Below are 13,990 nucleotides of genomic sequence, written 5' to 3' on the forward strand. Positions count from 1 at the left end.
TATTGTGATTTAAATATTCTAAATTCTGAAAGAGATAATTTGATGGTGGACAAAGATTGTATACGTGCTTCAAATTATAGTATCAATGAAAAGACAAAATCTTTATCTGCTTCAAAATTTTGTATCAACCAGAGACAAAAGCTTCATATGCGCTAAAACGGAACTGAAGGAAGATTTTTCTTTCTCTATATTCCACAAAATTTCCAATGGAGCATTCAACAAACATATCGAATTCAATTTTAATTGACGATTCAACATGACGATTTTATTATCTACGATTTCAATGGATAATTCATGCTTTTACAAGTGTGTTATAATTTTTCACTACCGAAAAATATGTTTCATTTTCATACAAAATCTTCTTAAAAGCGCCATTCATATTAAGTCATAGCAATTTCAAATACGAAAAAGAAAATATTATATCATCGTCAGTTAAGTTTACAGAAATACATTTATTCTCGCACACAAATATAATACATCCACAAAAATTCAAAATAAAATACAGTTTATATTTTGCAAATATAAAAACCATCAAAATATTAATCTACAGTAATTAATCAGTCTAAAACCACGTGACAAAGATTTGATAGTTTTTCTTAATCATAGGCAAAACTAGTAGTAGTGGTAATGAAGGGCCGAAGTTGGCGTTGGGCTTTAGCAAACCAGCCTTGCAATATTTTTTGTTTTCACCCTAAAAATGGCTTTCCCGCCCAAGCCACCTTTTACTATTTTGTTGGTATTTTCTCCGTAAATCTCTCAGAGATTGTTTATCATCGTCATCGTTTTTATGCTCAAAATTGTGAGTTACCAAAGTTTTCAGGAGATCAAAGAGAAAGAGAAATGCAGAAAGAGCATAATTACTTCTGTTGTTACTTGAGAACTAGGGTTACACTAGTTCAAAATGGATTCCCCTGAACCTTCATCAAAAATCAACGCTACCATCAATACTACTTTGTCTTCAGACCCTGGACCTGCCCAAGTAAAATTCACATATGCATTTTACATTTATTGTCAAATTTTGATTTGATTTAATGGGTAGTTATTGGATCTTTTGTTTGATTTTGTTTTGTTTTCTGATTGCTTGGTGTAGTAGGTCTTCGTGAAGGTGGAATTGGGTTGAGTTCTTTTTTTTTTTTTATATATATATTTTGTTGAGATTCTTTTGGTATTAGAATAGTTTGGATTTTAGGATTTTGTTTTGGGTTGAGATTGCAAGTGAGTTTCAATAGGGTTGAGGTATTCTGGTTAAATTTGTTGAATTAATTCTTAGGTAACTCATTTAGTTTCCGATGATTTGGTTTAATGAGATTTTGTGAGTTTGAAGTAGGATGTTAAGTGTTTTCAATTGACCAATTTTCGGGACTGAAGTAGGATGAAGAATATTTGAGTTCTAGGTCTTGTAGGAGGAATCAAAGATTGTATATGCTAGAGTGTGTAATCTGGCTATTGGATTTAATTGATTCTTAAGTTTGGATCAAAGACCATTCTCCGAGTTTTCGGATTATCTTGTTCAATAGGATTCTAAATATTTGGTATTGTTAACAATTGTGACTTATAGTAAGTACTTTTTAAGTAGTTTCTAAATATGTAAAGTTTCGTTTGAAAAAAAGATTAAAGATTTGCAAAACAGTAGTTAGTTTGACCTTCATACGCCGAATCAAGCCAAACAAATTGAAACAGAGAGTATTTTTTCATATCCTTGTCGGAACCACTCAAATGTTGCTTCGAGTTAATTTGCAATTTATTGAAGCTCTCTGCATTGAACCCTGAATTATTGTCAACTTAACCAGTTTCTAGATTAAGGGTGTATGTTGATTGCTCTAAGGAATGCGTTGTTTCCTCATTCGATGTATTTCTCTTACTTTTTTATTTTGGTCTCAGGATTCACCCGTCTTCAATTATATTAGCAACCTCTCTCCCATACAGCCTGTCAAGGGCGCTCCAATTGTGCAAGATTTCTCAGGGCTGAATTCTCCTCCTCTTCTGCTTACCTCACCCCGAATTAATACACACAGTCGATCGAGCCTTTTGAAAAGGTGTTATAAAGTTTATCTTTTAGAGTCTTTGTATTTATAATGTTGATAAAATATCCATCAGGCAAAAACTAACAATTTCAGAACCTTAAAACATATCTCAGGAGCCAGTTTCCTAAATTATCCACTGAAGTGTTTTCTGGGAAGAATGAGGATTATAACACTGCTATCACAGATTCAGATGGCACTGGAGTATTTATTTCTCCATTGGGAAGTGGACTAAGCCCTTTTGTTCAGAAAGTATCTGATAATAACATCTCTGTGCATGAGCAAAGTGGAACTCCCATAAGCTGTGTGGATGAATTCTTAGTTGATGTTTCAAACTCAGAGTCTGGCGATTCTTCAAATTCAAATAATAAGAGCCCAAAAGTGGCTGATAGCATTCCTCAACCTCCTGATAGTGCAGAAGATTCAAAGGTACCTGTCGTTAGCATTCCAAGTAAAGATGAAAGAAAAGACGAGATTCCAGAAGATGCAGCCCGTGTTGTTGTAGAGCAAGCTGAAGAGGACAATAAGGGAAAGTCCCCATCCAATCAGAAATATACCGGGGTTTACAGTACCTCCAATCCTGACCTGCCATCTCTTGGTTTATGCGCAAAGATTGTTCCTGGCTTGGATGCTCATAGTTCGTTGCATAATCATTATGGTGACCGACAAATGGCTCAGGTAAATACCAGCCCTTTCTATTTGATTTTGGTAGGAACTCATGTTCTATGAACTTTATCTATGTCATTTAAATTTTGCAGCTTTCAAGGGCTGGCCACACTGTGTTGGACGAGGCTTCTAATATACCGATCAAATCTCTGGAGACTGCAGGTGATTGCAGAGATGATAATGATAAGATTAGCACAATGTCAATTGTACCTGATGATGGCATTCTGCAGCATGATTCTCAAACCAAGGTATGAGATATTCATATCTTGATGCTATAGCCCAAAACTGAACCAACATTGGTAATTATGAAAATTTAGTGAGATATAGGAAAATGAGTGATATACTTCCTCTTGCAGCTCGCAATGTTTTTATGTTCTGTCAACATGCTGGCTTAACTTTTTAATGTTCATGCTCATACCAAAATCCTCAGTGCATAACTTGTCCTTTTAATTTATGTTCAGTTTATTTTAGCTTTGCATTTCAGTATATTTTACTACAACTCACTTCAACATCAATAAGCTTATTATCGTTGTTTCAGAAGATGAAATAAGACATGCCTTTTATACTAATGAATTGAAGTTCAAAATCACGAGAAGTTCATATATGTTTTTGATAATCGAGAAATCCCTCACGAGTTAGCTTGCCCAACTTCAGTTGGTCCACATGTTAAACTTGAGAAGGTATGGCCCCGTCGTTTTCCTTGCTCCCATGTAAATACTAAGCTTCAGTTCTGAACCTAATCCCTAGTGGCTTATTGTCTCTACTTGAATACACTTCCATTTAAATGATGTAAAGCTTCATGTCATAACACCTTGCCCTCTAACTCAAAACCTGATCTTGGATGGAGGAAACAATTACTTTTTCCCACACAAAATCACTGTTGCTTTTGGAAAAAGTAGAATAAGGAACTTAACAATCAAGATTACTCTATTACATTTTATTATGACAAATGAACATATAGTTCTGGCTTTGATTTTTCAAAAAAATGTAGGCTAGTCAACATCAAAGCGGAATAAGTAGGCGCTGTCTCCAATTTGAAGATGCTCAACAGAAGATGGCACCAGCTAGCTCAAGTTCACAGAATGCTTCAGGTATTGTGAGCTGTTCAATACAACCAGTCAGTCCTGCCGTCATAGAGGTTGTAGAACCAGTTTCATCAAATAGATCATCAACTACAAGCAATAGGCGATTGACCCAACTGGTATCTTCCTCTGTTAATTCTGAAAGCCTAAATGTGAAAGTCTCCAAGCCATCTGGTATTGGTTTGCACTTAAATAGTATAGTTAATGGTATGGAAGCTGGTTCTGGTGTAACTGTAAGTGTGAAATCAACTCAGAGGGGAAACTTGAGCATTCGGGGAAAGAAGTTGACCTCCATGATGAGCTGTCACCCTTCTAAGAACTTGAAGAATTGCTTGATATCTGCGAATGTGGTTGGGAGCAACTTGACAAGTGACAATGACGGTATACATGAAAGTTATAGGTCAGATGCAGAAAGTGCTGCAGCTTCTTTGTCACATAATAATGCAAAACTTTTAAATGACACGGTGCTCTTGAAGCCAACAGAGCATACTCCAAGTAACAAAAGGAAACTTAACTCTGAACACATCGACAGCAATATGGATTACAATCAGTCAAGCCCCCAAAAGAAAAGGCAAGTGTGTTTGTTATCTCTAGGAACTGGATAGCTTAAATTTTCTGCATACTTATAACAGAATTGCATGTTTGTGTAATTCAGGAAGAAAATCTCAGATGGAAATGATGGTGATGGGTGCAAACGCTGCAATTGTAAGAAGACTAAGTGCTTGAAACTGTAAGTTTAAAATATTTGTGTCACTGATCTTCAACATGTTACATATCTACTGATTTTTTTTGTTTATATTCAGTTATTGTGATTGCTTTGCTGCTGGAGTATATTGTGTGGACTCTTGCACATGCCAAGGCTGCTTCAACAGACCAGAATATGAAGACACTGTTCTTGATGTGCGGCAGCAAATCCAGTCTCGGAATCCCCTCGCATTTGCTCCAAAAATTGTGCAGCATTCCACTAATTCCCCTGCAAATATTCTTGGGGTATTCCACTCTTCTGAGAGTTTCTTTTAATTAGGAAGCTCAATCTCCTGATAATTGACATAGCCACTTGCAATGTTACAGGAGGGTGTAGCAAGTTTTACGCCTTCCTCTGCAAGGCACAAAAGAGGGTGCAACTGCAAGAAGTCAATGTGTTTGAAAAAGTACTGTGAGTGCTATCAGGTACATTTCTCTCAGATACCATGCGTTGTTAATACTCTCTGATTTTTCTCAATTATCTGACTAAGTCCTATTTCTTCTGTCTTAATAGGCTAATGTTGGATGTTCCAGCGGATGCCGCTGCGAAGGGTGTAAAAATGTCTTTGGTCCGAAGGAAGGTATTAGAAATTTCCTGTCAACTTTGGAGCTATAATGTCTTTTTTGCTAGAAAAGAACTGCCTAGGATCTTTAGCAGAATGTTATTTTGCCTATGCTTTTGATTTTCGCCATTGATGCTTTTGTTGATGGTTCTTTGCATTCATTGCGGTGAAGGGTTTCCCATTAAGTACATGAAATGACTTTGTATGCATCTGAGTATTCCCACTGTACCTCTACAAGGATAGATAGTAGCTTTTCAATCTACTCAAAGTCTCAAACTAAACAAGAGAATGTTTATTACTCTATGTTAAGTTGTGTGACTATCTCATCTGAACGTTTAAGTTGTTAGAGAGAACACAACTTTATTTTCTTCATTCAGCACGCCATCTCATGTGCTGCCCTGAATCATTTTCATGGGTCAAGCTTGTGGAAGTTCTCTTTGATAATAGGTGGCGGTGAGACCGTGAAATTCAAACAAGGACCTGTCTACTTTGATACTATGATGAAGTTGTGACCATCTCATCTAAAAGCTTAAGCTATTATTTTCTGGATTATGTCTTCAACTCTCTATATTTCTCTTCTATTGTTTCTGGCTATGTATGGACATACTGAACCATAATCATGTTTTAGAGCTGTCCTTGTAGAAAAAGCATTCTTGCTTTCATACAATCTAATTAATTATAGCCATTCATGTACTATTTGCTTTATATTCCTTTATTCTCAAGGTTGAGGGGCTACCTTGCTGTGCTACTGTAGAGTTCTTTGGGAATTTTCTTTGCTTTATTACCCAAAAATGAATAGTTAAGCATTCAAAAGTGTCGGGCGAACATTTTCCTTTTTCAGACTATAAACAAGAGAAACCAATTTTTTTACTTCTGGAACATAGTGTTTGTACTGCATCAGCCTACATGGTGACAATGTTTCATATCACTGTTATATGATCAACTTGATCGGATCAAGTGTTATATCTTGAGCTGCCTTATATTTTCTTTTCTTGACCATTATGCTGTTTCACTTTTTTTTCTGTTCTCTAATGATTTTGTTTCTCTTTTTTTTTGTCCTTTCGTGTTTAGAATATGGTATAGATTTGGTGAATAAACACTGCATCACTGAAAGTTTGGAGAGATCAGTTGAGGAAGAGGTAGAGATGGTGACAGCTACAAGTGGGTTATTGCAAAGTGGTCCAATAAATCAATGCAACTCAACTCCCTTGACACCTTCATTCCGGCGCTCAAAGTAAGATCCTTGTGACTTCTGTTGTTCCATCAACTCCTATCATGAGTACTTCATATGGTTTCTCATTTCTACTCCCGAAAAATTGATTTTCTTATTTTCCCTCTTACTGTTGATACCTCTGTGCAACTCTAGCAATGTGGATGCATCAAAATCTTGGTTCACTTCTGGAAGATACCTATCTTCACCTGAATCTGGCCAAGCTGATACAGCACCATATGGACTCTCCCCAGGATCTCCTAGAAGTTCTAATAATCATGACACACATCAGGAAACTATTGGTGATATGCTGGATCTTGTTACCTTTGATCATGAGTTAAGTTATGGCAATGCAAAGTTAGCAAATGAAATTTCACCAGGGTTTAATGTGACTGGCAACATGGATGATATTTTGGCGCTGCCAAAGTCACAGGATTGGGCAAGTAATTCAGGTGGTCAACTGATTCCTCAAACTGTCCATTTCCAGTCCACGGATCCGCTAAGCTGGCGTAACTCACCGATGACCCATATGACCCAGTTTGATGGGAGTGGAATGAACGCTCTGGAACTACTAGACTCTGATAAGAAGCCATATGTATTGGAAGATGACACACCTGAAATACTAAAGGACTCTTCTATACCACAAATTGGTGTTAAAGTGAACTCCCCGAATAAGAAGCGTGTTTCTCCACCTTATCGTCATTTGAATGAGATTGGTTCTAGTTCATCTGGAGGAGGCTTAAAAACCGGCCGGAAATTCATATTGCGAGCTGTTCCTTCTTTCCCACCACTTTCCCCATGTATTCAATCCAAAAATGTTGCTGCTCATAGTACCGATAATTCTGAAAAGGATAGCAGCAGCAAATAACATACCAAGAGGTGAGAAATGTTACTTTTCTCTATCACTTCTAGCACAACACATAACCTCGTAGCTAATGAGCTGGGTTAGTTATTTCTAATTCTTACCTGAAGGCTTCCGAGAACTAGGTCTGTGTGATAAAAGGAACGAAAGACGGTAACATCCTTGCATGAACAAATGTGATTTTAGTGGAAAAGCATGCTGCAGCTGGGTTTCACTGTCCACCCAGTGAAGAATGGGAGGAGGGAAATCCTTTGCCTTCATATGAGAACTCTTGAAATCTCCTTGGAAATCCTATATAATTTAGTTAAAACTGAACATAACTCTTAAGTTTTTTCGCTGCTGTTTTATCATGTAGAAGAACTCTTCTTGCATTACGTCGTACTACATTTCAGATTCTTTATATTGGCTTGTATGCAGCCAAGTATAATAATTGCTATTATTTGGCTCATGCTGTAGTTAGAAGTAACATTGTATACTTCATATGAAAAAGGGGATGTTTACAAAGCCAAGTCCTAGTTACCAAAAGCCTCCATTGGTTGCTAGTAACTTAATTAAAATGCTCTTCCCCTAACTAACTTTTTACAGTGGAGATCTTTTAAGCTGTTATGCGACCATCCATGCCTTTTGTTTTACTTTTGCATTTTAAAAACAATTTTAAGCCAAGTATAACTTGAGGTTTTGATACAATGGTTCTCTTGTGTTCTAAGGGGTTGTTTGATCACGGATTAGTAGAAGTAATGCAAAAATTAGTTATGCGGAACTTTGTTATTCATCTACTAAATTATTTTAACCTATATTAAATAATACACAATTTATTCGTAACTTTTACGTATGCTGACTATGTGAAGATGTAAAATGAGGAATAAATATCTTTTGTGTGTAAAATTTTATACATGGCAATTAAAATGCAACCAAACATGATATTCTAATCCTAGTTTTATCTTACAGTTATTATTCAAGTAGTAAAAGAACACGCTACAATATAATTGAAGATTGTTATGATTAGTTGAACTTAAGTAGCTTTGAGCATCAAGTGTAATGACAAGTATTTTTCAAATATTAGAATTAAATAAAACAAGATGTTATAGGAATAGAATGAAATGTTAGAATAGAAAAGAAAATAAGTACGTTGACATGTTTTGAGAAAAAAAGTGCTGCTCTTTTTCTATCAAAATTGATTAAGATGCAATAATATTAATAAGTGTTGCTCTTTTCCTATTAAAATTGATTAAGATGCAATAATTTAATTTGGTGATGAGTTCTTTTTCAATGTTTAACGTAATCGACAACAATATTGAGGATTACAAAGAGAAAGAAGAAAGCCTTTGAAATGCCCAAAAAAAAAACATGAAAATTGGCGAGGTGACACATACTGCTCTCCCAACTCACGAAGGGTTTCAGAAAGATTTTGCAAAAGAAATTGATTGGAATTCATACTATCAAAATATTTAAGAACTAACACACGCGAGAAAATTGTATAGCTCCTATAAGTTTGCCACTATATGCCCAAAAATGCCATGAAAAGAGGTGAGATTGTGCTTACTGCTCCATCAACTCTCTACGAAGGGTTTCATATAAGTTTTTTTTTTAAAAAAAGGAAGCGATATCACCAAAATATTCGTGCATTACAAACGGAAAATAGAGAAATATGTGTAATTCCTAAAAAAACTGTAAATGAGAAAATAGGTGTTAAAATGATATGAGTGTACGTGATAGTTTACTAACTCATTACAAAAGTCCTCATAAAGATTTTTCAAAAAAAATTGGGTGCTTCAAGGAGCCAGACCCATGGACTAATATTACAAATGAAAAATAAAAAAAATTGTAATTCTGAAAAAAAAGATTTGTAAATGCATAAATAGGCGTTAAGAAAATGGTTGAGCATACTTGGTGGTTCTCTAACTCACTGTGGAGGTCCTCATAAAGTTTTTTCAGAAAAAAATTAGGATCACGAAAAATCAATGTTTGAACCATAAAATGTGTCTCTGAGTAACGAATTAATTAAACATATTTGATGATAATGCTCTGTGTCTCTTTATTTAAATGTACTAGTAAAATAGTTATTTTCTTAATAGGTTTACTAAGTCAAATCATCACAAGTAAAAATAAACAAAGGGCATATAATTTTTATGATGAACTTTTCAAATTTGTGCTACTTCCTCGCTAACTAACATATTACAAAGTTACTATTTGCATTGAACTGCTTCATGTTGTGTGAGTGCTATATTAGCATGTAAATCTTCCATAGCTTCAGCTTCTCTGGGAATATGTGTGTTTTATTGCATGACCTCCTCTAGCATCTCTAAGATACAGGGGTAGTCCCAAATTTCCTTCAGTTAGACTTAGTGAATTAGTCTCTAAAATACAGTTTTTCATCTTTCTTTGTCTGCAAAAAAGCATTGCTTTGAGAATTCTTATTGCTTCAGCCACCATATTTGATGTAATACCTGTTAGCCAATATGTGTTATCAAAAATCAGAAATTACTGATTGTAATAAATTATTCATAAACACAAAGTAACTGAAATTTATCGAATCAGTAAGCAAGATGAACAGAAATTTTATTTCAGAAAATACTTAAAACAAACGTACCAGAAACTGAAATAATGTTTTAGTTTGGAAGAAGATCAAGTCCACTGAACTCACAGTGTCCCCTTAAAGAAATTATTCCCCTCTAGTATCCGAGGTTTGATTTGGAATATAACCTCCCAGGATAAAATGATCTTAATCAGTAGAGTGTAGATACCAAAAACTCTACTGTCAGCGAATCAATCCACAGCAGTAAAGTACACAAAGAAAAATGTGTTTTTGAAGAAGAAGGAAGATCAGAAAATTCGTTGGAAAATATTCTGAAGACTGACTGGTATTTATAGGCAAGAAGAAAATATTCAGAATTGACACGACCATTTATGAAATGTTGCAAACTTTCAAATGGTATTGACTGTTCCTGAAAGTTGCAACCTTTCAGAATAGTCATGGCGGAAATTTTAAATATAACGGAAATTAAAACGGGTCACACGCGTGGATTCGAGTCAGGTCAGGTTAACTAAAAAGTTGAAAACATTTCGGGTTTTTTAACTTCTGTTATCAACTAATTTTAATTGAAAATATTTTTTGGCCATTTAATTAATTAAATAAAGAAATAAAATAAATTTTGTCCAAAAAATATCGATCATTTGCCGAAGCCGAAGTCAAAGCCGAAGCGAGCGAACGACGACGACGACGGCGCGAGGAAAGTCCCTCTTTCTAACCCTTTTAACAATTAATAGGAGTGTTTATGTATTTAAACTCTCCTATTTTCCTTTCCATTACCGATAAGGGACTATTGCCTTTTTCCATTAAAACATAAAAGGACTTTTCAAGTTCCCAACTATTCAAGTTCTCAACTTTTTAAATCCCCTCCTTCCCTCTATTTTCCATCAATTCTTGCTACATACCCAACAATCCCCCACATTGATGAGGAATGGTTATAACATAGGAATGCACGGATAATTGTGTACTTTACAAGCAAGGATTAATTGCATCTGGATAAGTAGGTTTCCCCTTGGACTTTCCGTGGTGAACATATGTCGGATATACTCGGTCAATCGGTAGATGTGATATCTTTGAACCGTCGAGCTTTGGTGTATACCTAGACAACCATATGTCACACAATTAACCATTTATGTTTATGATTCTTACGGTTGTGTTCGTTTCAGCCATGAATACCTCCTGGTTTCATGAGTGTATAGAGAATAGGCTTTTGACATAAAATTCTCTTTGAAGAGGCTTCCACTTCACACTCACATAGGTGATTTCTAACTGTGTCATCTCGTAGATACACTATTTGGTCAAATCTACCAAACTTAGAAAATCATTAAAAAACTTTAAGCTTTATTACCTCATTAACAAGCCTTAAAGTCTTAACCTTTTCCTGAACATTGTCTTCATCATGAGAATGGATTGAGTTAATTGACAATGTCGAACCGTCAGCCACAACTTTGTTTTTCTCCTTGAATCTAGCTCTTGGGATCTCCAGTCCGCTAGATAGAGTTACCGTCATGCTGACTTGTCCTAAGCCGTAAACCCATTCCCTTAGATGATCTTTCAACTGCCTCTCTCACTAGGCCTTTCGTTAGTGGATCTGACACATTATCGCTTGACTTTACATAGTCAATTGTGATAATTCCACTAGAGAGCAGTTGTCTTATGGTGTTATGTCTACGTCGTATATGACGAGACTTCCCGTTGTACATAACGCTCCCTGCCCTACCTATTGCTGCTTGACTATCGCAATGTATGCAAATTGGTCCAACAGGTTTGGGCCAGAATGGAATATCCTCTAGGAAATTCCGGAGTCATTCCGCTTCTTCACCAGCCTTATCCAAAGCAATGAATTCAAATTCCATTGTGGAGCGAGCAATACATGTCTATTTGGAAGATTTCCAAGAGACAGCTCCTCCACCAAGTATGAATACATAACCACTCGTGGATTTTACATCATTTGACCCGGTGATCCAATTTGCATCACTATATCCTCCAATTACAGCAGGATATTTATTATAATGCAAAGCATAATGTTGTGTATATTTTAGATAACCCAACACACGTTTCATAACCATCCAGTGAGTTTGATTCGGATTACTAGTGTACCGACTCAGTTTACTAATAGCACATGCTATATCTGGTCGCGTGCAATTCATAGTATACATCAAACTTCCCAACACTCTGGCATATTCCAATTGAGAGTCACTTTGACCTTCATTCTTTTTAAATTTACAACTTAAATTAATTGGAGTTTTGACAACATTGAAATTCAAGTATTTGAACTTATCCAATACTTTTTCAATATAATGAGATTGAGATAATGCTAGTCCTTAGGGAGTTTTGATAATCCTGACCCCTAAGATCAAATCAGCAACTCCTAAGTTTTTCATATCGAACTTGTTGGACAACATGCACTTAGTAGCATTTATATCATCAATTTCTTTACTCATTATTAACATGTCATCAACATACAAACAAACAATGACTTCATGATTCATAATGTTTTTAATGTAACCACATTTATAACATTCGTTAATCTTGAATCCATTTTTCAACATTATTTGGTCAAATTTAGCATGTCATTGTTTGGGTGCTTGCTTGAGTCCATAAAGTGACTTCACAAGTCTTCACACTTTCTTTTCTTTACCAGGAACTATCATGTTGTTCCATGTAAATTTCTTCCTCTAACTCTCCATTTAAGAAGGTTGTATTTACATCCATTTGGTGGATTTTAAGATCATGCACTGTTGCTAGTGCTATTAACATCCTATTTGATGTTATCCTTGTTACTGGAGAGTATGTGTCAAAGTAGTCCAGACCTTCCTTTTGTTTGTACCCTTTGACTACCAGTCTAGCCTTATATTTGTCAATAGTCCCATCAGGTTTCATTTTTCTTTTAAAGATCCACTTTTATCCTAAAGGTTTATTTCATGGAGGAAAATCAGTCAATTCAAAAAATTGATTCAATCTCACTGTTGACTGCTTCTTTCCAATAAGTTGACTCTGACAAAGACATAGCTGCTTTAAATGTTTGAGGCTCATTTTCAAGCAATAGTGCTAGAAAATCTGGTCCCAAAAAGCATATTTTCGTTGCCGAGTACTACACCTAGGTTCCTCACTAGTTAGATTATTATCCATTGATTCTTCTCGTGGTCGTTTAGGTCTTTCACTTGTTGACTCACTTTCAATTTTATACGGATAATTTTTTCAAAAAACTTTGCATTATCTGATTCAATTATCGTATTAATGTGAATCTCAGGATTATCAAATTTGTGAACAAAAAATTGACAGGCTTTACTATTCACAACATACCCAATAAAGACATAATCTATTGTTTTGGGTCCAATTTTAACCCTCTTCGGTAAAGGAACCTCTACCTTGGCTAAACACCCCCACACTTTGAAATATTTCAAGTTGGATTTTCTTCCTTTCCACAACTCATATGGAATTGATTGTGTTTTTCGATAGAGTACTCTATTGAGTATTTTATTAGTTGTAAGGATGGGTTCCCCCCAAAGGTTTCGCGGTGAACCAGAATTGATCATTAAGACATTCATCATTTCCTTTAATGTTCTGTTCTTCCGTTTTGCCAAACCATTTGACTGTGGTGTATAAGGTGCAGTATTTTGATGAATAATACCATATTCCAGCAAAAGGAGATTCATATTCTCCACCCCTATCACTCCGAATCATTTTTATCTTTAGATTCAATTGGTTTTCCACTTCATTTTTGTATTGCTTAAATGCATCAATTGCTTCATCCTTACTATTAAGCAAATATACATAACAAAATTGAGTGCAATCATCAATAAAAGTTATAAAATACTTTTATCCACCACGAGATGGTGTTGACTTCATATCGCATATATCTGTGTGAATTAAGTCTAAAGTTTTAGAATTTCTTTCAACAGACTTGTAAGGATGTTTAACAAACTTATTTTCCACACAAATTTCGCATTTCGACTTATCGCATTTGAAATTAGGCAATACTTCTAGATTAACCAATTTTCGCAAGGCTTTGTAATTTACATGTCCCAAACGGGCATGCCATTCATTACTTAACTCCAATAAGTAAACAGAAGTAGAATTTTTATTAATACTGCCAACAACCATTACATTTAGTTTGAAAAGACCCTCATTGAGGTATCCCTTTCCTATGAACATTTCATTCTTACTTATTACATCTTTATCACTAACTAGGACACACTTAAACCCGTTGTTAACGAGTAGTGCATCAGAAACTAAATTTTTCCTTATAGTAAGGACATGCAGAACATTGTTCAAAGTCAACACCTTGCCGGATGTCATTTTCAACATT

General features: G+C 35.3%; 1 protein-coding gene across 3 annotated transcripts; it reads left to right on the forward strand.

Moving 5' to 3' along the window:
- The first annotated feature begins 622 nt into the window (after window positions 1–622).
- LOC101264540 (CRC domain-containing protein TSO1) lies at window positions 623–7,652 on the forward strand. 3 transcript variants are annotated; one of them, XM_069288157.1, is made up of 11 exons: window positions 623–979; window positions 1,882–2,036; window positions 2,138–2,699; window positions 2,780–2,935; window positions 3,679–4,344; window positions 4,429–4,499; window positions 4,573–4,759; window positions 4,841–4,939; window positions 5,028–5,094; window positions 6,148–6,310; window positions 6,443–7,652. In XM_069288157.1, the coding sequence occupies exons 1-11, from the start codon at window positions 902–904 to the stop codon at window positions 7,152–7,154; spliced, it is 2,916 nt and encodes a 971-aa protein (XP_069144258.1). In that variant the 5' UTR covers window positions 623–901; the 3' UTR covers window positions 7,155–7,652. The 3 variants fall into 3 exon arrangements, with proteins under 3 accessions (XP_069144258.1, XP_004245198.2, XP_025888106.1); XM_004245150.5 differs by having other exon boundaries at window positions 3,679–4,340; window positions 4,425–4,499; XM_026032321.2 differs by having other exon boundaries at window positions 3,679–4,340; window positions 4,425–4,499; window positions 6,579–7,652.
- The last annotated feature ends 6,338 nt before the right edge of the window (window positions 7,653–13,990 follow it).

The sequence above is a fragment of the Solanum lycopersicum genome, chromosome 8, assembly GCF_036512215.1.
Source record: "Solanum lycopersicum chromosome 8, SLM_r2.1".
Lineage (NCBI taxonomy): Eukaryota > Viridiplantae > Streptophyta > Magnoliopsida > Solanales > Solanaceae > Solanum > Solanum lycopersicum.